Source organism: Lissotriton vulgaris, chromosome 7, assembly GCF_964263255.1.
Source record: "Lissotriton vulgaris chromosome 7, aLisVul1.2, whole genome shotgun sequence".
NCBI lineage: Eukaryota > Metazoa > Chordata > Amphibia > Caudata > Salamandridae > Lissotriton > Lissotriton vulgaris.
In genome coordinates this window covers 1,388,988,228-1,389,011,891 of record NC_141695.1, presented here as the reverse complement: position 1 = coordinate 1,389,011,891, position 23,664 = coordinate 1,388,988,228, and the positions used below count along the sequence as shown (strand labels likewise).

Below are 23,664 nucleotides of genomic sequence, written 5' to 3'. Positions count from 1 at the left end.
ACCAATACCACAGGAACAGCCCACTAGAGTGCACAGAAGGCCAACAGTGCAAGCGGCCCACCTTCGCTTTGTTTTGGTAAAGGTCTAAAAGTCAAGCATACAACAGTGCATGGGCACAGCAAAGGGCAGTTCCATTCCCACAGTGCCCACCGCAAAAAAAACTGTCCGCAGGCTGCCTGCAGTCCAGGGAGCAGACCTGTAGCAGAATTACCTTTCTTGTGTGTCCCCAGTAGACAAGAAAGGCAAATGTAGGCTTTAGGAGTAGTGTCTGTAGGGCTGCGAAGGGCCCCTCGGGCATCAATTAGGTTGCGCTCGCGCAGGTTCAAGATGGTGGGGGATCAGCGGGACACCCCAGGCACTGCAGGCCCACAGTCTGTCAGAGCTCATCAGTCTCGAAGGGGCATATAAATTTCCGCAGTGCTTAATTAGTCCACCACTGCAAGGCCACAGCACTCTCACAGAGCCAGTGCAGAGCTGACAAGGTAATCCAATCGCTGGGGGCCCTTAACTTACCAGGAAGGCCCGTGTGGGCAAAGCGGGAAGTGCCAACAGACTCTGCAGGATTGACGCTGAGCCGGCCCCACGAGTAGCAAAGGGGTCGTGCTCGAGTGTCTCTTCAACACGCAGTGTGGGTGGGTATCTGGCCGTGCCCCGCGGCCACCAGACGGGAGGCCCAACAGGGGAAGGAGAGTCTCTCCTGGTCACCAGCCGGCAATGTGAGAGAGTGCGGGGATTGTTGGGCACCTGCTGGGGTATTGCTCATTGGCACTCATCGCCACCGCACTGTAAGAGCGTGATTCTCCTCCAGGGCAGGCGCGCAGCCCAGCAACCACGTGGGTGCCGTAGCGCCCACATACTTCACTCCGCACGCCTCGGATCCAGCACACCAGGCAGCACCTCCGGCGTACCTTCGGGGGAGCTTCTGCAGAAGCCTACAGGAGCCTCCGCAGCAACCCTCTAGGCCACCGGGTTTTGTACTGTACTCCGGTGTGATAGATCTCGTCTTATGACCTGGATAACTGTACAAAGTGGGTGCTCAGTTTGTTTACCTAGTACCCAGTAATCATGTTGTCTGTTTGAATTTCTTTCTGGAAGGCTTGGAGAGCTATCCTCATACGTTCTAGCATACTGATGTGAAGGATATGTTTTTTCAGGAGCCACTCCCCCTGCATTGCGAAGTCGCCCCTCTAACCTCTCCAACCTATGAGGAATGAGTCTGCATTGATGGCCAACTGCGGCTGCGAGTCGACAATTGACCTACCCAGGAGCAAGTAGTTTGAGTGCCACCACTGCAGTCTATGCTGAAAATTGGGCTCCTTCAACACTACACCTACCAATTTCTCAGTCGCCTATGAGCACTATTTGGCAAGTTTTTTCCTGGGGAGAATCCTAGTCTCCGATGACAGTCGTTAGAGGGCGCATAAGGTTTCAGGTACTGTACTGCTTCAGAGTACCAGAGTGCCTCTCCTGGTTTAGTTATCAGAGTAGATTCATTTGACGTCTTCCGAGGTTGAGGTAGAGACCTTACAGTTCTGGAGCTGCATTGCTTACTAGGACACCCACCATCTATTCCATTTGTAGTGTAATTGTCGTTTTTGAATAAAAGGCGTTCAACGCGGAACAACTGAACTACACCCTCACCCAATACAACCACACCCGGGCGTCAGACGCAAACATCGCAGCCAGAGAACTCCACACGTGGATATCCAACTGCGGAGACGAGCTCGCCCGTTACATGACCCCGGCAAACAACGCCTAGTTCACCACCGATCTCCAAGAAAAAAGGAGCACCTGCAGACGCCTGGAAAAGAACTGGAGGATCACCAAGACAACCGATAGTCAATCCATCTACAAGGACGCCATGACAGACTGCCACAATCAAATCAGAACAACCAATAGAAACTTCATCCACAAAAAAATCCTCACCAACTCCAAGGAACTCTTCAGTGTCATTCATTAATTCACCAACCCACACAGCGAAGCCACAGACAACAGAACGTCCCAAGACCCCTGCGAACAAGCTTGGAACCTACTTTCACCTGAAGATCAAAACACTCTACGACAACTTCGTCGACCACCCACAAGATGCCATAGCCTGTCCCCCGCCTCTCCAAGACACCACCCAGCCCATCATCTCCAACTGGACACCAATCACAACCAAAGACACCACCATGACCATGAAAGACATCCCCTCGGGGGCCCCCACCAACCCCTGTCCCCCCTCACATCTACCACAGAGCTACAGACACCATCGCACCTGAACTACAACACACCATCAACACCACCTTCAGAACAGGCAGCTTCCCAGATGACTGGAAGCACGCAGAAGTCAGGCCCCTGCTCAAGAAGCCCATGGCTGATCCCACCAACCTCAAAAACTACAGGCACATCTCGCTTCTCCCCTTCGCAGCCAAAGTGGCAGAGAAAACAGTCAACAGGGAACTGATAGAATTCATCAAAGAGCACACAGTCCTCGACTCATCCCAATCCGGATTCAGAAGCAACCACAGCACAGAGACCGCCTTACTCGCTGCCACAGTTGACATCCGCACCCCTCGGACCAAGGCCACTCCGCATCCCTCATCCTCCTCGACCTGTCTGCAGCCTTCAACACGGTCTCTCACCGCACATTAGTCGCTAGACTTCACAACGCCTGCATACAAAGAACTGCCCTGGACGGGATCCACTTGTTCCTCACCGGAAAAAGCCAGAGGATCAGGCTACTGCCCTTTCGCTCCGCCGTCACGGAAATCACCTGCGGAGTCCTACAAGGGTCATCACTGAGCCTGACCCTTTGGAACATCTACATGGGCCCCCTCGCAGCCATCGTCTGACAATACAGCCTCAACATTGTATCCTACGCCGACAACACCCAGCTCATCCTCTCCCCCACCACCGCAAAACTCAACTTCCAGAGAGGAATGCAAGAAGTTGCAGTCTGGATGACCAACAGCTGTCAAACTCAACGCCGAGAAGGCAGAAGTCTTTGTCCTTGGAACCACCCCTTCACCTTGGGACAACACCTGGTGGCCCACCACCCTCGGACCCCCCACCCCCTTGCGCCATGCCAAAAACCTCGGCATCGTACTCGATTCACCATGAACCGACAAGTCAACGCTGTCCCCTCCAGCTGCTTAAACGCCATCTGCATCTTCCGCAAGACCTTCAAATGGATTTCCACAGAGTCAAGGAAGACAGTCACCCACACAGTCATCACCATCAGACTGGACTATGGCAACGCACTCTATGCCGGCATCAAAAAGTCCCTACTCTGCAAGCTCCAAACCATACAGAAGACCGCCGCCAGACTCGTCCTCGGCATCCCCCGGCACGAACACATGAGCCAACACCTGCAGAGACTCCACTGGCTGCCCGTGGAGAAGAATGTCACCTTCAAAATCCTCACCCACGCCTACAAATGCCTACACAACAACGGACCCAAATATCTCAACGACAGAATAAACTTCCACGCACCCAAAAGAAACCTATGATCATCCAACCTTGTTCTGGCAGAACCCCGTGCTTCCACAGAGCCGAGGGAAGATCATTCTCTCACATTGCAGCCAAGACTTGGAACGAGATGTAGGAGAGTAGGGTCTGCTTCCTATGGGTACCCCCACTTTTTGCTGCGATTCTCTGGTTTTTCGACTTTAGTGTGGCTGTGTACCTGCTAATCAGGCCCACAGCCCCAGCTGTTCTCTCTCTACGTTGATACCATGGCCTTTAGGTACATACCAAATTGGTTACTGAGTCACCCTTGTGAGCCCCTGTATAGTGTACCATCGGTACCAAGGGCATAGGTGCACCATAGGCCTACCAGGGGCTGCAGCATGTATTGTGCCATCCTTGGTTGGCCTTCCAAACTGACACCACAGGTCTGTTCACACAGCCTGGGTAAGGTGGTGTAATCACCCCTTACTTAGATATAGTATACCTATATCTATATACACATATAGACGCATATACACATATAAGTCACTCCTATGGCAGGCCTTAACAATCTCTGTGTGTGCTAGTGGACGGCTGTGCAGCGAGGGCATGGCGCAGGATGGTTTTTAGCTTCCGGTGGGTCAGAGCACTATCTTACATAATGTGCGCGCCCCTCAGTCCTGGGCCCCAGCCCAGGCACTTCAAACTTGCCGACTCAATGTATAAATTATGTTGTTGACACTCTAGTAGTTATAAACTTTCAAGTTACCTTGCCATCAACTTGAGGAATGCATACAGTGTGACCAGGACATCAATACTCATGGCACAGGTGCACTCTTAAAAGTGCCAGGCAGGGGTGGTTGTCAGCTCGGATGGACAATGATGACAAGCAGCTGCCATACTCGAAGGCTTCCAGGCCCGAGACACTCTTCACACTGGCCCTCTGATAGCCAGACAGCTCTAGGATAGTGCCAGAGGTAAGCTTTGGTGACTGTGTAGCACCTGTGTCTGAAAAATAGGAATGTCTTGTATACCTGGTGCTCCTGTATTGTACAAACTTGACCCAAAGGTAAGCGAGCAAGGGTCAAATTCATGCTATATAGGAACTGCAAAGAATACCCCCAAAACTAGGCAACAAATTGAACTCAAGCCTCAATCAGCACCAACCCATTGTGAGACTGCAGTCGGCCCCAATAGCAGCTCATTCTACTACAAAACTGCCAATGTGAGCTCACTGTCCTTATGCCGCCCCCCCTCATCTGCAGAACACAGGCCAAAGATGCACTCTCTGGCTTCATTCAGTCAGGCACTGCAGAGAAGATGAATCATTGATCATGACACAGGTAAGCCCAGCAGCAGAGCAATCACCAAAGAGCAGTGCAATGAGGGTGCCTGGCTTAAAGCACAACTGATTTTTGAACTCTTTTCTTGGTCTTTCGTCTTCTGGTAACTACATAAAATAGCCTGAAAGTTACTATACCTCTCAACTAATTGTCATTAGCGACTGCTTTAGTGGTGAGTGGGTGGGTGGTATGACCCAACTTATCTAAAGAATCACTCTCTTCTAAGGGATAGACCGCATCCTAGATATTTAATATGGCGCCCCTTTACCTCACACTCTGCCCAACATCAGTTGTGTGGTCTTCCTTTGTTGGAGGTCCGCACTGAGATTTTTGGGTTGGAACGGTAGACTGACTGGTATGACCCCAATGTGGAAGGGGCGATAGCTCAGCCACGCGGCGGGGTTCATGGGATTCCGTAAATAGGATTTCATAGGCATCACAGTCCTGGAGGATGTCTGGGCCGGGAAACATATATTGACTTTTCAAGACTTACAAGACTGTTACAACCTCCATTAGATGCAATTCCACAAATGTTTGCAACTGCACCCCCAATCCCCCCCCCCCCCCCTCAGGGCCAACATTCCTCCAGATACATTCCTGAATGTATTCCCCTCGAGGCCAGACTTCTACTGGGAAGCATTGGTAGGGGTGTCTTAGACCAACTTTATTAATCACTCATAGCGAATGCCCCACACAGTTTTGACACTCTCAAACATGTTGAGAGGGCTTGATTGGCGAATTGGACGAGGCAGACTGGAGGGAGGCTAGGCTTGCCTCACGCATGCTGACCATTTCCACAATCCTCTAGTTCATTCAATTAACTTATCTGCACACAACATACCTCACCCCATCATGTTTATATCATGCTGACCGGATCCCCCACCCTACTTGCTTCCGCTGCTCAGCAACTACAGCCAATTTCTACCACATGATCTGGCCCTGCCCAATCCTCTCACATTACTGGGAACGTATAAGATGTGAACTCTCGGAGGACTTGGCATATTACTTTGCACTTAACCCAGAGTGGCCCACATGGGCATGGTTGAGGAGATCGGCGGCCCTCGGGCTGATTGCACACTTTGTGGGTATTGCCACCTTGGTCGTTAAACGTGATATTGCTCATATGTGGAACTCCCTGAACGCCCCTTCCCTGGCGGAGTGGAGGGCGGGAGTGGACTGCGTGCCCAATTGAAGAAACCCATCTATACTGCACTCAGCTGTCCACTCGAAGGGGGGACTTTTATGTTTTGGGAATATGATATATCAAGTGGTTAGCTGTTATGTAAAGGTACGATGCAGACACAATTATTTTCAAAGCAGTGGAATTGGAAAAATAACAATGTTGTTATAAAAATTTTAAAAACAAAGATAAACTGAGAGATTCAAGATAAAGAAATTGATTTGAAAATTCACTTTTTTTCTTTTCTTTTAAGTTTACCATAATCACGATCATAATAGTAAGCGGCAGTGGGTTAATGAACTTCCATTTCGATGTTTAGCAGCAGTCTCAAGTTCTTTTTTGATCTTCTTATTGATCAAAAAAGGGTAATTTCTGATACTTTTGTCTTTAAAATGCACTGCATTCCTTATTTGTACTCACCCGAAAGTGTTACTCTAAGTGTTAGACATTTGGTTGTTAAATATCACTCATACGTACACTGGAAGCATTGAAATGTCACACACATTGGCAGCTCAGGGAACCTCTGTCTGGCGAGTGATTGCACCAAGAGTGCTTGATCAGCGTCATTCAATCAATCAATCAGGGAATTATAAGTGCGCTACACACCCGTGAGGGTCTCAAGGCGCTGGGGTGGTGGGGTAGCGGGGGGGGGGGGAATTCGACACAGCTCCGTTCTTCTGAAGAGCCAGGTCTTGAGGGTCGATTCGAGCTGAAATGCAAACGCGGGCCCACGGGTCACTCGTGGAGTGAGGGCCTCTGAGCTTCGGTGCAAATGGTGCTCGGGTCTGGGGCTTCAAGCACCCCAATGCACGAATTCGAGTTACCTCGTGAAGTGAGTGCAGCTTGCAAAATGCAGGATGTCCAGGAGTTCCGGTCCCACGTCTCTTGTGTCCGCCACGGGTCTCAGCTTTGCTGTGAGCGAAGGTCGGGTCAGAGATGTCTGGAAGTCTGTTTCCTGTGGCACAGATTCTTCTGGATCCGGCGGGAGCCTCGATAATGCAGACCTGCAAAGTTGCCTTTGGTGCCTGTTTGTACAGGGTGGTCACTCCTTGACCACAAGGGAGATGTCTTCCATCTTCCAGTCGAAATGGAATGTCGAAGGTCCAGGACTTATGTTTCAAAGTTTCGTCCAGGGTAATCTAAAGTCCTAGTGACTGGGCTCCTATACCTATACTAAGTTTAGGGGCTGGACTACACTTAAGGTCCCTCCTATGGGTGGACCTGGGAAGGGGTTGGTTACACCCCTTTCCCTTTGTCCAGTTTTGCTCCAGAGCTGGGGCATAGTGCCCCAGCAACCGGTTTGAACTGGGAAATGCATGGAGCACCTTGTGTGCCCCAGGCAGTGTCTGGAAAGCATTCACTGAATGCAGCCTTCCCTGCCCAAATACACTAAAGCCTGTCTGGGGAGGTACTGGCACCTCCCTGGACAGGAAACCTATTGTCCCGGCCTCCCCTGCCAGAGTTTTGTCCAGCAACAGGAGGTCAGACTCGTGTCTGTGGCAGCAGCATCCATTTTGTGATGCTGAGGCTCTGTTTAACTTTAACCGGGTAAACCAGTAACTACATGTCTTCTCCCTCTAGAAGGGTGGAATGCTACCCCCGCCGCTAGGACTGGGGGGGGGGGGGGGGGGGGGGGGTAGTATTCCAAAGTGTTTGACACCTTACACGACATGTTTTGATAAAGCCAAACCAAAGTTAGCATTAACTGCAAGGATTATAATGCACTTAAGAGTATATGGTATGGCTATATCATAGAACAGCTATAAGGAGATGGTTCCGAAATCTGCAGAGGGGCTCAGCTCATGCCAGGGCACCCTCTCACATAAATCCAAGCACTCTGCCTCCAGGTTTTTTGCGGTGCCAGCTTATTTTGGATGGTGAGAAGAGAGCTTGAGGATAAACGATCTGAATGCTGCACATGGCCAATCACTTTATAATGCACATTGAAAAAGGCACCAGATCCACCGGAGGTTGTCTCTGTCGCAGTTATCAGTTCATTTTATTTACTGACATTGGTCATCTCACATGACCCAGAGAGGTTAAGCCTAAGACCGGCTCACAATGGTATTTTTGGGGGTTTTAAAAAAAAATGAATCTGCACTTGCAGCTGCTAGTGCAGTTAGGAAACAATATATCAAGTAATTATCTAGATGCTGACATAACGTCTTTGACTTGGTGCCCAGCCGGATGATAAAAATTGAATGCAGTGGCAGTCTAAGGAAGCAGCAGGGCAAAAAGGGAGCAGATTGCAGCGCCGCATTGAACAGTGAGTGGGAGGAGCTATAATTATGCGTGCCTAATGAATTTTAGTGAAGTGATGCGGACACCAGAATTAGAATGCGTTAGTCTAACCCCGGATGCATGGTGCTTGGCAGGGGTTGGGCTCTGGACTGGATGCTTTACTAACCAATGGAGATGCAACATTTTTATTGTGTGTTCTCCATTGCCGTCCCCAAGAGAGGCACTGTCACACAACCTAGCACTGAGCTCATCAGACATTCAAGTTCTCAGCGGCCAACAGTCACACGTTGTGCTTGTCTTCTTCCAAAGTCAGCTACAGTTCTGAGATATATTCATCTTGAAGTTAAGTTGAAATTAAAACTAGAGGTGAAGGAGTACTAAAAAACCTGGTCTGTGCTCAATGTCCAAAAACAAATAAATTGTAGAGTCTGTGTTCAGGTGTACGGTCAGTTTAAGGGAAAGTATAACAGGTCACCGCCAACAAAAAAAACAACTTGTAAATCTCAAGCTCAACACTTGATGGCAGAAGTGTGAAAAGCAGGAGTTACAACAGCACAGGCTGCAGACAGTGTTTTTTTCACCTGCCTCTTGTGCAAATCAATGGGCTGCCCACTCACCACATATGACCACTCGGGGCTTGCAGAGACACATGGCTGCTGTACTGGAAAGCTGGTTCCTCCTTAGACAGGACTGGCTCCTAGAGGGAAGATAACAAGGATCAGGTATGCCATACATGACGTCTCGAAATGCACGTGTACCTTCTCAATTCAATGTCCAATGACCTCATCCCTACAAAGGATGCCTAGCCTTCAAAATCCTGGTGATCAGATCCCTACATTAATGATCAATGGAGGAATAAGGGCTTGTGTGGATTAGTGGTATAAAACTGCATCCCACCGTAGGCCACTTCAAAGCACTAAAAGAACTGGAGAGATGACAAAAGAACAACTAGAATAGCAGAAGAAATTGGAAAACATGGAGAAAAAGATGCAGGCCCTTATCAATGAATTGGTGCTCTACAGACAAGATAGAAAGGCACAGAGAATGTGTTTTGCCAGAGGAGCCATTATTTCCTGGTCCTGTGCTTCTTCAGGATTCCATGCTTGTACTACAAAATATATTTATGCATTTTGAAGCATGCCTGTGCTGTTTATTAATAGTGAGACAGCTAAAACTAGATTGGGTCACACATTTGACCAACTGTGTTTTCTCTTCCCCTTTAGTCTTTCTTTTTTTAACGTCGGTGCCTCTGTTTTTTAGAGTTTCTCAGTGAAGTGTTTAACTTCGGCCCTGATATGCCTGGTGATAGTTTGCTGTGGGTAACCTGCCATGGGCAGCTGACTAGCAGGTATTGTATTGTGTAAGAAAAGCTAGGAATGTGATAGGCGAGGGAGGCAGAATTCAGGGGAAATGTTTAGGGGTTTGGGTGATGATACCAAGAAGAATAAGATCCTGACACTGACCATTGTAAACTCTGTACTGTATTATATTGATTCACCTGTATCACATAAAAAAGAATGAACTCCAGACGAGGTAGAAACTATGGTACATTAAAGACTAGGTGAACCAGATTGCCCTTTGAAGGCGGGATACTGTTCTCCCCACCACTTTTCACCCTATCAACCATGACAAGAGTTCCTGAGAAGATTACCCTTTTGATTAAAACAGGCTCAGCGTCTAAGACTTGTGTTCCATAATGGTGCTAGAATAAACACTCTGAAAGAAAAGCACCCTGTAGCTCTCTGTGTGGTGCAGTTCAGCCTGCATGATCAGGAACTCCACACAGACTCTTCAATACTGAAATCCGTCTTAGGCGACTAATGTCTGACCTTGTCTGTGCATCATTTGAGATAATGCTGCTTTCCATTTGCAGCCTACCTTTTGACGTTCTTCCCACCTTAGGCAAAGACCAGTCGAAAATTGTGAAGTCAATTCTAGATTTGGATGAGCAGGGAAGGGGCAACCTTGAAGAATCATACTCCTGATTTTACCCAACCTTCAACACGGGATCTATGGATAAAAACTGGGGAGGAAATGAGCTATGAAAAGGACAAAGAAAACGGGGGCCTAGAAGTTCATTACCTTATGGATCAGTTATTCTATTTCCATAACATTTCCCATCTCTCACCTGCTCTGCCGTGGGCACTCAAGACATATAAATGACTCTGTTCCACTGAACTTCCAGAGGTGTCACCCTAGCTAATAACTCACTAGCCTACAGCCTTTCAGATACACAAGTCCAGAAATATCTTGATTTTGCTTTTAGATCAGTCTTCAACTTCTGGTTTGTTTATATAGCGCGTACACGCCTCCATGCCGTTGCTTCAAAGCACTCAGATGCACATAAACGCAAAAGCAAGCAGTATCTAGATAGACAGCAAAAGTACCTTATGTGTAAGTGAACTGTGTAGAACTAAACACACATTGAGAGGTCCAAGATTTCTCTTGGTGCAAATGCTCTGCCCTAGAGTCTGGTCGGTGCAAAGACAGTTTAAGGGTGGCAGTGGTTAATTGTGAGCAATGGGCTCAACGTTAGTCAGAGTTGGCTCTTTTGAGAGTTATTTGCATAGGTCAGCCCCTTGATCGAGAGACTCAACAAGCCCCCTCAAGTATACAGGTGACGTAACAACTTAATGAGGTACAGCGTTTACTGATCTTCGCTATGCTGACAGAATCTGAGACTACTAGATGTAGGGGATGCAATGACGTACAAGAGAGTGTCATATGTGTGCATACTATAACTATACACTTCTGTTGCCACAGTGTTAGATATAATTCTAGATTTTACACATTTGCCATCATAACCTGGGTATTGAAACCCCAAAAGTTTGTTTCTAGCTAAACAAATCCAACACTACTAAACAAAACTTGCAAGAGGTGGGTCTGTCTGTGCATTGGCCAGGTCATTTAGAGGTCAACTCTCAGTTGCTAATGCCTGTATTTTGGTGTTAAACATTTACCAACGAAGTGCAACTTTGCCCAGAGTGTATAAATAATTGTTAAAATGATGAACTAATCATAGAATACTGCTACAGCCATAATGTCACATATTTTGTCTTTTCTAACAACATAATTTTGTCAGCCTTGTGCATAATTTGGTGTTTCAATGACGTATAATTCCAGTGGCCCTCACCATATTAAGCAATAAGGGATAATGATGCACTGAATATATGCAGCTTAGTGCAAATTAAGTGTTTTAAAAACCTAAAGCATATTTAAATGGCACATTACATTGCATCTCTAACACCTCCACTTCCTAAGTGCTAATTTAAGGGCAGTGGCTGCTTACTGCTGGTTGAATGCAGAACTGAAATTATTGGGGTAAACGGGTCGTACATGAAGGCAACACCCCCTCTCCCCCAGTACTTCCTACATCCACCAACTGGTTGCCTAGATCCCTTCGTCCATCTGATCAGGAGAGGCCCTTCCTAAAGGGCGGACGGGCCCTGCCATTCCACCTTATTACAGACATGAAGAGTGTCTGTCATGCTGAGCAAAGGTCAGCCTGACAGACACCTTTATTCTTCAAGCCAGGTGCTATATATGCACAGGTGCCTCTCTGTCTTACTTGAACCAGTCTGAAAATTTTGCAATTCTGTGGGCATGACCTCCTCAGCCTTGAGGTCCTCAATCTCAGTTTTTTAATAACTTATTTTGTGTAGGGTTTTCATATACACACAAAGAAAAGAAAATACAACAGTACACATCATTGCATCATTACAGTCTATGCACAGCATCCGTTCTGGTGATTGCTAGGTGGTGGCATGCCAGTGTCTGGCTGGATTGGGCGGTTTAGCCACCATAGTGGCCCAGAATGTAGTGAGGGAGACAGTTGTTAATCTGGCCTACTTCAACCTCACACCACTGAGATCATTCTAGTATTTGTGAATGTGCATGTGTATGTGCCTGTGCTTGTGAATGTATGGGTGAGATTGAGTGTACATGTAGATAGTGGAGTGTGAGCATGTATGTTTGTGCGTGAGTAGGCCACCCCCACTTGCCCAAATTACCGGGCCTCACTGCATCAGATATTCCAGCACTCACCCTTCCTACTACACCACGGCCTCGCACAGTCTCCAGCGTCCCTGTGAGGCTAAATATTCGCCAATGTCTCTCCCGGAGCTGCACAGTGTCCGAGCTCATGTTTTCCAATCGAATGCAGTAACGCCACTAAATTAAAAAGAAAATTAAACAATTGAGAGGGTGAAGGACATGGTATGAGTTTATTCATCCACAGCATGTCATACTATACCCTACCTCTTAATACAGAATGTAGGCATAGTGAATTACGTTCATCATTTACCCTAAATAACATTTGTACCACTGCTCGTTATTTCGCAAGACTCTTTGATAACCAACTAGTTATTGATTTATGTTGGTAAACTAGAGAAACATTAAAAATGCTAAAGGTATAACTAAAGTTTATAATTAAGGCTCCCTGTTTTCCGTTTTTACTGATTTTTACAGATAAATGCAGACAGAATAGGCCAATAGTTGTGTGGATTGATAGAAAAGGGGTTGGAAAAGAAAGTAATTTTAGTAAAGAGGCTTTAAGAGCAGTAGCTATGCCCAAGGTTGATATTGAAATCTTCATATTTTCTTATAAGTGCACCGGTTTATCTTCTGCGTGTGTTCGCAGCACTGAAACCCTGCAGACATTCAGGCATGACTGCATATTTATTGGTTAAACAAATGTGGAACTATACTAATTTCAGCATAACTTTTCCACAAAACTCAAAATAAATATGGATAAATACAGATAAAATTAGCAAAAAAGAAATATGGATAAATACAGACGGATATCACAAAAAATGAAATACCATAAAACCGGGAGCCAGATTTATAATTTACGCACCACCTTCAAATTACTGCAATCAGCAGGCCATCGGTTAAATCCTTAGTAATCCACTGTAGCGTCACCACAGATTTCTAATGACCAACTAGAGCGCTAACATGTTTGTTCAAAACAAAACCAAGGCTCTCCTGAATGCCAGTTTGCAGGAGCTGCTAAATTCAAAGCCCGTCCTAAAGAGCAGACTGAATTAAATAAGCATTAAGATGACAATGCAGGCGTGAGACCAGAGGGTTAAAAGTGTGAGGGAAAGTACAGGTTTTTAGTAATTTGAAGCATAATGTATTTTTATTGGGGATAAAAATAGTTAAAGAGATAAATGTCTGCATAAGTACAGTATCCTCGTTCCACATCTGTTTACACAGCCTGCACATCTTCTCAGGTGCTTAACAGCTCCATAATATTAAAATAGTAAGGTTTTGATATACATATATATTCATATATTCACTGAAAAAAACATAGGTTTCAGGGACGTTATAGTTAGTTGGACATTAATCTCGTACAAAACCATAGAAATTGCCCCATTATAGTTAGTTGAGCTAACTATAACTCGCGCACCCGCAATGCATTTTTGTGTGGTATTTACTGGAGGTAACAGGAGGAGTAGTTAGCCCCCAACGTCAACCTTGGGGGCCAACTATACCTTTTATTACCACCAGTAATTCCCACACAGCAAGATTGCTAAATTCTTACATCAGGCCCCGCCCCCTCCTTGCACCACTGTGCAAATGTGCCCCCTAGCACGTTGCAAGTTGGGGGATTAAGTCCCCTTGAATCCTGAGGGTTTCTGGGGGTCAACTAGTCCACCAGGTACCTCCAAGAAGCGGCACAGAGCTGCGTTGCAGAGAAGTATTCCGAGGCCACGCCCCTTTTTACACCTCTGCAACGTACATCATGGGTGCTTACTGTAAGTGCCTGGTGAGCTAGTCTGACCCAAGGGACCCTCAGGATTCAAGAGGACTTAATCCCCCAACTTACAACGCATCAGAGGGTCATTTAAACAGTGGTGCAGGGTGGAGGCAGGGTCTGAAGTGACAAGTGTGCAAACGGCCCTGAGGCATGTTTTAAGTTGGGGGATTAAGTCCCCTTGAATCCTGAGGGTCCCTGGGGACCAACTAGCCCACCAGGAACCTCCAGTAAGCGCCACGGGGCTGCGTTGCAGAGAGGTGCCACGTTTCAAGTTGGGGGATTAAGTCCCTTGAATCCTGAGGGTCCCTGGGGTCCAACTAGCCCACCAGGTACCTCCAGTAAGCGCCACACAGCTGTGTTGCCAAGAGGTGTAAAAAGGGGCATGGCCTCGGACCACCTCTCTGCAGCGCAGCCCTGTGGCGCGTACTGGAGGTACCTGGTGGGCTAGATAGCTCCCAGGGACTCTCAGGATTCAAGGGGAACTAATTCCCCACCTTAAAACGCCCCAAGGGGGGCATTTGCACAGTGGCAGCGATTTGCCGGTTCTTTTTTGAAAAAGTTTTGGTGGCGGCTGCTGCGTGGCCCCCCATCCCTTGGCCTCGAGGCCTTGCACCCTTTTTTAAAAAATGTTTTATTATGCGAAGGGGGACCACTGGCCCCCCTCCAAAGGCCAATTTTGGCACCGGGGACCCCATTCCCTGGGGCCGGCCTTTACAAAAAAATTATTATAGGGAAGGGGGGCCGCGTGGCCCCCGTCCCTGGGCCACTATTGGCCCCGGGGACCACATCCCCTGGGGCTTGGCCATTATTTTTTTAATTATGATTTAGAGGAGGAGGGGCCGCGCATCCCCCCTCACCAGGCTGATGGGGTATCCAGGGCCCAGCCATTCGTGATTTTTTTTTTAAGGGAGGGGGGCACATTGCCCCCTACCTGGGCCATTTCTGGCCCCAGGGACCCTATCCCCGGGGCCCAGCCATTTGGTTTTCTTTTCCTCAGGGCCCCTGCTAATGAATTTATAGTGCCCCCAGGACCAGGCCCACCTGGGAGCTTTTTTTAAATGAAGCGCTGGAGCCCGTGCTTCGTTTAAAAAAAAATGTTTTAAAACCCCTGAACAGGCCTAGGGGGTCAGGGTGTTTCTACCCTGCCACTGCGGCCATAGATATCGAAACTTTTTCTTTTTCTAATTTCTCAGGAACTACTGAACGGGTTTACACCATTTAACAACAAGCAATGGCAAAGCCAATAGGTCTCGCCGTTGGGACCTTATAAGTGTTTAGCCAAGCAACAGTTGATGTTGTTGCACGAAGGATATTGTGCTGCATAACTAAATACTTATAAGGCCCCAAAGGCGAGACCTATAGGCTATGCCAATGCTGGTTTTTTCTTTGCACTTTTATTCAGTGCAAACTCGACCCGAAGGAATTGGAGCGCTTTACATGAGGGCACTAAACAGCGAAGTGAACTTGGAGTTATCACACCGAATAGCTGCACAGGAGTAAAAGAGCGTGAGAGAATGCGCCCACATCAGGTTCCCACTGAATTCATTGTAGAATGTGCTAAGTTTGCCCTTGAACAAAACTACTCCATGTTCAATGGAGACTTTTATGGCCAAGTGAAAGGTGTGGCCATGGGTGCTATTTCTGCACCAGCCATAGCTAATCTGTTTGTAGCTTCTTTTGAAGAAAAGGTGATTTATAATAACAATGCCTTTAGTTCCCATATAAAGGATAATCTCAGATACATCGATGATGTATGCTTAATATGGGAAGGCACTCCTGTTGAATTGCAGGGTTTTCATTCCTGGCTGAACCAGCAGAATCCGAATTTACAATTCATTATTGAGAGTAATCAACGTACCATCAGTTTCCTAGATGTAACTACCTGGAATGATGGAGGGAATCTAGCCATTAGTCTACAGCGAGGAATACGCTTTTAAAATATAATAGCCACCATCCAAGCAATTTGCGGGATAATCTCCCTTTTGGGCAGTTTTTGTGTATTAAACGCAACTGTACCAGAAGGGAGGATTATTTCAGAGAAGCTAAATTGTTACAATCAAAGTTGGTGATGAGAAGTTACCCATACAGATTAGTGAAACATGCAATGAAACACGCATGGTACTACGATCGACATGCGTTACTATATAAAGAACAAACAAAATCACAAGACATTCAACATGATTCAATTACTTGTGTAACTACATTTGGAACTCAGTTTAATACTATCAAAAAGATTATCCTAAAAAACTGGCATCTCATACAGAAAGTGGAACCTCATTTAAAACAACCACGATTTGCTTTTAAAATGGCCAGAAATTTGAGAGATCACTTAGCCAGAGCCTACAATGAACAACACGCAGTCACAATACAAAACGTGGGGTTTAATGCCGGTAATAGGACATTACCCGTGTGGTAATTGTACAGCTTGCACAACCACGTGTACCCAAAACGTGTATCTTGAACGGAAAGGAATGGAAGCTACGACATCATTTGAATTGTTTGACAAAAAATGTCATCTATGGCATACAATGTCCGTGTTCTCTATTGTATATTGGTAAAACAAAGCAAGAGGTGAAGAAGCGCATTACGCAGCATCAGTCGAATATACTTTGTAAAGTAACAACGGCACCTTTGGTTGAGCATTATTTACAAAATTCGCATACTCTTTCTGATATGAAATGGTTTGTACTGGAGATTGTTAAAAGTTCAAAGAGACGGCAGAATGTCGACCGGTTGCTCACACTTAAAAAGAACAAATGGATTTGGTCATGCAAAACTGTCGAAAAGGGATTGAATTCTTTTGTTGAATGGCATGCACTAGCAACTTTGTAGTTTTTTATGAATGTACCATTACTGAAGTCTCTCAGCAACTAGTTTTCTGCGAATGTACCATTGTTGAAGTTTGTTATTTTATTTTACAAGGGTACATATTATGAAGCAGACATGTAAGGCAACATTGTAGACACCTGGGGTAGGGTTACCTTTATGCTGTCATTTAGAGTGTGCTAATACACTACGTCCCCCTGAGGCATGAGTGAGGTCTTAATGCTTCTGACTGTACTTATTATTTCCTGACCCTCCATTTTGACTAGCTTTTGTTATTGTGATTCTTGTGTTCCACACACTTAAGATGTGATGGAGTGGGTAATAGGACTACATGTGCAGTGTAGACTTTAGACTGACGCCCTGACTTGGTGAAAAAGACTATTTAGACTATTGATTGGTTGGGTTTGTTTATTTTGTGATGTACCTTAGGTACGGGGTAGCTCATGTTAACTAGATGGCCCCGTTTTGATTAAGGTTCTGATTAGGGTGTTGATAGAGTGATTAGCATCATGGTGGAACAATAAAATTACTTAATTACTTACTTACTCATGGTGGAACGTTCTTAACTGATGCGCTCATACTGGAGTTATATCCGATGCAAGTTAGAGTTGTTTTGTTTATTTTCATGACTGAGGCTTTTTTGTTTGTTTTGGACTAGAAGGCTATATACAAATATGTTTTGGCGGCTACTCACTTAAGATGGCTGCCAAGTACGCGACGTTTTAGGCGTGGGCTTACGTTCTGAGGTTAAAGTTCACTTTTACGCTTCCGCCGCACTCGGTCTCTGGATTCGAGTGAAGAACTGAGCACTGCCGGTTCCTAATAGAATTAAGTCTACACAGCATTTTTGATTTTTTGATTTTGTTTCATTTTCGAGTTTGACATCAGTTTCTAATTGACGACGGTGTTCTATTCTCAGGCCTCATTTCAATGATTGACTCGTACGGCTCACTTGTGAGGATTGTGTGTTTTCTACGTCTATAATAGATGGATGAATTGTGGTTAGACTTGGGCGTAATCGTTAGTGATACGTTTTTTATTTCTAGATTTGGAGACTTACTCTGAGGTAAGAGGAGTTTCTTGGGGTGCACTTGGATTAGGTGCAATGTAATTGTTTTGGAGTGATGTTCGGAATAGTTATATGTACACTTAAGATGTGGATATTTAGAAGGATTTTTTCTTTGAATAAATTCAATACTTTTATACTATTTAAGGTTATGGTGGCACTGGTTGGTGTGTTACAGGGAACGTTGAAGGCCAAATAGCATGTTTTTTGGTCGTTGGTGGCACTTTTTATTGATTTGTGGCACTTCCCATACACACGTAAACACATCAGAGATAAGTTGTTCATGTTTTCTTTGAACTCAGGGTTTCCTCTGTATATGTTATATTTTTATGTTTTCATTGCATTAGATTGATTGTGCAACTCCTCCGTCCTGAAGATGGTCTCGGGGATCTTCTAGACCATTAGATAGACTGAAACGTCGACGCTTTGGCACTTTTTTGTTTGGATTTATTTTCTTTGAGGCATAATGAAAGCAATATAAAAAGATCCGTTTGATTTTGACATATGGTGATTTTCGTCCAAATGTATGAAAAGCAAAAGGTGTTTTGTTACTACTGTGTAATTGATGGAGACAATCAGTAGTATTTTGGTTGCCGTACGTCTAATTGAATATTTTTTCTGAAATTGTATTAAATAAACATTCATACAACATTGTTTCATGAGAAATTCCTGAGTTTGTGATAATTTATGTTAACATATGTGGCATGCTTTGAAATAAGAAATAATATTTAAATGATTCCTCTAGGGACATTTGTATTGTGTTATTAAATACAAAGGCAGCTGAACACAGGGCGAAAGCAGCAATTATTAAACTGTATTACAGCCACGCCGAGCAATGAAAAACAAAGGCGGTAAACGAAAGGGGGAAAAGACGAAAGCTAACTAAAAAGGAGAAAAATGCAAGCATTACACAAAAGGAGGAAAAACACGAGCGCTCGAGAACAACGCGACGCTTCCACAACAAAAAGCATAGGCCGCGCCGCCGTAAAAGTAACGGCCGCACAGCCGTGAAAGCGAAAGTGATCGCGGTGAAAGTGAGCGCAAGGACGCGCTCTGTGGAAGCTGTTCACGTCGCGTGCGCTTGTGTGCGTAACAGCAAGCTGGTGGCTGGCAAAAGCCTCTGGGTAGCACTTTGAAAACCCAGTAATTAAATGTCTCACCAGAACAGCGCATGCGAGGCTCATGCAAGACCTAACAAGCATTTACAATGCAATGGTCTCGGCATTATTAAAGGTAGAGCTATTGGCATTGCTCATGACATTTTCTTTTTTTTTTAAATCATAAATAAATAGCATTGTCTTTTACAAGGCCAATAGCTTAATCGTTAAATAAATGGCATTGTCATTTACAATGCCAATAGCTTATTCGCTCGCATATGCATGACCTATTGCATTTACACCCACACAGAGCCACCCACACACACAGAGCCACCCACACAGTCATTCACATAGACTCACCCACACACACAGAGCCACCTACACAGAGCCACCATCACACACACAGAGCCACCTACACAGAGCCACCCTCACACAGACAGAGCCACCTACAAAAAAAGCTATCCACACAGAGCCCCCCCCCACACACACACACAGAGCCCCACACACACACACACAGAGCCCCACACACACACACACAGAGCCCCACACACACAGAGCACCACACACACACACAGAGCACCACACACACACACAGAGCACCACACACACACACGCACAGAGCCCCCCACACACACAGAGCCCCACACACACACACACAGAGCCCCACACACAGAGACAGAGCCACACACACAGACAAGCCACACACACAGACAAGCCACACACACAGACAGAGCCACACACACACACAGAGCCACACACACACACACAGAGCCACACACACACAAACAGAGTCACACACACACAAACAGAGTCACACACACACAAACAGAGCCACACACACACACACACAGAGCCCCCCACACACACAGAGCCCCCCCCCACACACACACACACAGAGCCCCCCCCACACACACAGAGCCCCCCACACACACACAGAGCCCCCCACACACAGAGCCACACACAGACAGACAGAGCCACACATACAAAGATAGAGCCACACACACATGGACAGAGCCACACACACATGGACAGAGCCACACACACACACGGACAGAGCCACACACACGGACAGAGCCACACACACACACACGGACAGAGCCACACATACACACACGGACAGAGCCACACACACACACGGACAGAGCCACACACACACACACACGGACAGAGCCACACACACACACACACGGACAGAGCCACACACACACACACGGACAGAGCCACACACACACACACACACGGACAGAGCCACACACACACACACACACGGACAGAGCCACACACACACATACACGGACAGAGCCACACACACACACGGACAGAGCCACACACACGCACGGACAGAGACACACACACGCACGGACAGAGACACACACGCAGAGAGAGCCACACACGCAGAGAGAGCCACACACACACGGACAGAGCCACACACACACGGATAGAGCCACACACACACGGATAGAGCCACACACGGACAGAGCCACACTCACACACAGACAGAGCCACACATACACAGACAGAGTCACACATACACAGACAGAGTCACACATACACAGACAGAGCCACACATACACAGACAGAGCCACACACACACAGACAGAGCCACACACACACAGACAGAGCCACACACACACACACAGACAGAGCCACACACACACACACAGACAGAGCCACACACACACAGACAGAGCCACACAGACAGAGCCACACACACACGGATAGAGCCACACACACACACGGACAGAGCCACACACACACACGGACAGAGCCACACAGACACACACACAGAGCCACACACACAGACAGAGCCACACACACAGACAGAGCCACACACACACAGACAGAGCCACACACACACAGACAGAGCCACACACACACAGACAGAGCCACACACACACAGACAGAGCCACACAGACAGAGCCACACACACACAGAGCCACACACACACAGACAGAGCCACACACACAGAACCACACACACAGAGCCACACACACAGAGCCACACACACACAGACAGAGCCACACACACAGACAGAGCCACACACACAGACAGAGCCACACATACACACACAGAGCCACACACACATAGACAGAGCCACACACACACACACACAGAGCCACACACACACACACACACACACACACACACACACACAGCCGCACAGACAGAGCCACCCACATTCCACTACAAGGCCATCACATTTACTGAACTGAGCCCTGAGGCTTTCAGAGTCTGCAAAAATTGATTCATTACAATAGGAGTGGAAGGCTGGCTACCTGATAGCGTGCTCAAGGTAGCCGGTTGGGCACAACAGCCCCCTCTTTGTCATACTGTCCAAATGGCAGAGAGAACAGTCATTGGCAGTAGTGTCTGTTCCTGTCTCACCAGAGCTCAGACCCATGTTTCTATTATGCATCAGGCCCTTGCTTACTGTCCTCTATCCGTGACCTCAGGCTGACCCACAGTTTGGAAAGGCATATCCATGCTGACCGCCTGCAGCTACTTCTACTCCCTCCCTCAACCCCAGCCGGAAGAAAATGGCACTCGAGGGCTGTGTGGTTACTACAACTTGTGACTCTACTAATCTACAGACACAAGTTATTGTTGGGACTACCTCTCCCTGCCAGACTCACTCTCACAAGAGACACGAAACTGACACTTTAGAGAGAGGCCACAAACTGAATGAGCGCATTCCCATCACACTGAAAAACGGGTGATATGCACTGGTGGGCAGTGTGAGGAGGCTTGCACTGTCATGGAAGAAGCAGAACAACAGGAAGCACAATACCTCTCCCTGCCAGACTCACTCTCACAAGAGACACGAAACTGACACTTGCGAGAGAGGCCACTAACTGAATGAGCACATTCCCATCAGACTGAACAAGGAAAGGCAGGTGTGATCCTAGGAGCGCATTGTTTAATAGAAAATCCACAGGATACAAAGAATAGAGAGATCGAGTGAGGAAAGCAGTAGAGTTTAGAGAATGACTGCATTTGGACGTTGGAGTTAGTTAAAAGAATTAGGAGACACAGTATCCTGGGCATTAAAAAAGGATCAGAGCATCGAGTTTGCCAGGGGGTACGAGGTCTTGAATATATGCAGATTTAATCAGGAGCCGGGAAGGCCACAGATGCCATTCGAGGGTGTCAGCTGGCAGGTCGGGGAAGGGGGATTCAGGAATTATGAGGGTTATCCTGACGGGAGCCCATGCTGGGATCAGCAGTGTTGAAAAAGTCATGTATAAGGTGGCCAATCATGGCAAGTATGTTCTTGGTGAAAAAAAGCTGGAAACAGGGCGTCTAGGAGGGGTCGAAGAAGGCGCAAGGGATCTTGGAGTGGGCCAGGCAAGACGAAAACTGTCCGTGCGGAGGTCAAGACAGGGCAGAACTGTTTTTGGAGGTCAGAAATCGAAGATATTTTGTGGGAAATTTGGACTGGTTCTAAATAAAAAAAATGGAGGGCACATTGTGGGTACGGGGCTTTGAAGAAAATGAGAAGGATGTATCTTACGGTCAGAGTAAGCTTCCGTTATTTCTAAAGTGCGGGAAGGGGACAGAGTGTTAGCAGTCTAACTACGGAAGGGGATAGGCACAAACAGCACACTGTATTGAGAACCCGTTAAGGGGAAGTGGATGTTGAGGAGTGCGGGGGGTCTACTGGCGGACGACCGCTCTGGTGGCTGTCAGTGGGCAGCTGACGCTGGAGCGAGGATGCCACTGCAGCAGTCGATTGCACTATCCGATGCCGCCTCTCGTCTGCCAAAGGTGGCTTTGCCCGTTCCCGAAGAGCCGGGGGGCCGGTCCTCCATTGTTCTGCGTCCTCTCAGTCGCTGACACTGTGGCACCTGTGTGGGCACTGAGTACAGGCTCTCGAGGTACCAGGGTGTCGGGGGCGCCCTCACTGCATCAGCTCAGAATGCCAGCTCCACAGCTCCGCTAACACTTTGCCTCTACCTGTAGCTCTGCGCGGACAGCGCATGTGTACGCATGCGTGATGACCAGCCTCTGCTTTCGCCTTCGTGGCTCCGCCTCCACTTCACTCGCTTTCGCACAGCTAAAGCATCAGTGACATCAGCGACGCTGATACCGACACAAGGCTAGCAGCGCCCGGACAAAGCTAAATCTACCATATAGTATAACTGATAGCAGGAAATCATTGACACCGTGGACCCAGCAAAACGCTGATAGTGGAGCCCTGACACCAGGGAATCACGAACGGCAACTCCGAATGTCAACACAATAACGTAATTATAACTGAAAGGCAACGACAGTTCTGCCGCCAACGTAGCGAAGGCACAGGAACCGAGTTACAGCAAACTCCTCTCCTACTGCAAACGAGCTGCCCTTGCTTTTACTCCCTAAATTACAGCAGCGTGCATCAGTTTGCTTGTGTCGGTGACGCTTTCCCGAGCATAAATGGACTAACCCTGAAGATAAACACGTATTTAAACAAGTTTCCTGGTGTCTGTGTGAGTAGCTTCGGGAGGGGGCGGGAACGGAGACACGGACAGCTGGAGGGGGGGCGGGAACGGAGACACGGACAGCGGGAGGGGGGATGGGAACAAAGACACGGACAGCGGGAGAGGGGCTGGATACAACCACACGGGACGGGGACACATGGGTCTTCAGAGGGGACTGGGAGCGGCAACACTACGTCCATCCCGTTAGCAATGACGAAAAACATCCCTGTAAAAAAAAAAAAAAAAAAGTAAATGGCCACA

The 23,664-nt window shown here is 47.2% G+C and overlaps 1 protein-coding gene across 1 annotated transcript in view; it reads right to left on the bottom strand.

The window, feature by feature from the left end:
* LOC147703774 (polymerase delta-interacting protein 2-like) overlaps positions 1 to 23,664 on the bottom strand; it is a 216,114-nt gene that overhangs the window by 24,143 nt on the left and 168,307 nt on the right. Inside the window, exons 9-10 of the mRNA XM_086932122.1 lie at positions 12,238 to 12,363; positions 8,811 to 8,890 (exon numbers count right to left, since the gene is read on the bottom strand). Of these exons, the coding sequence (XP_086788248.1) occupies positions 8,811 to 8,890; positions 12,238 to 12,363 (206 nt within the window). The remainder of the gene's footprint in view (positions 1 to 8,810; positions 8,891 to 12,237; positions 12,364 to 23,664) is intronic.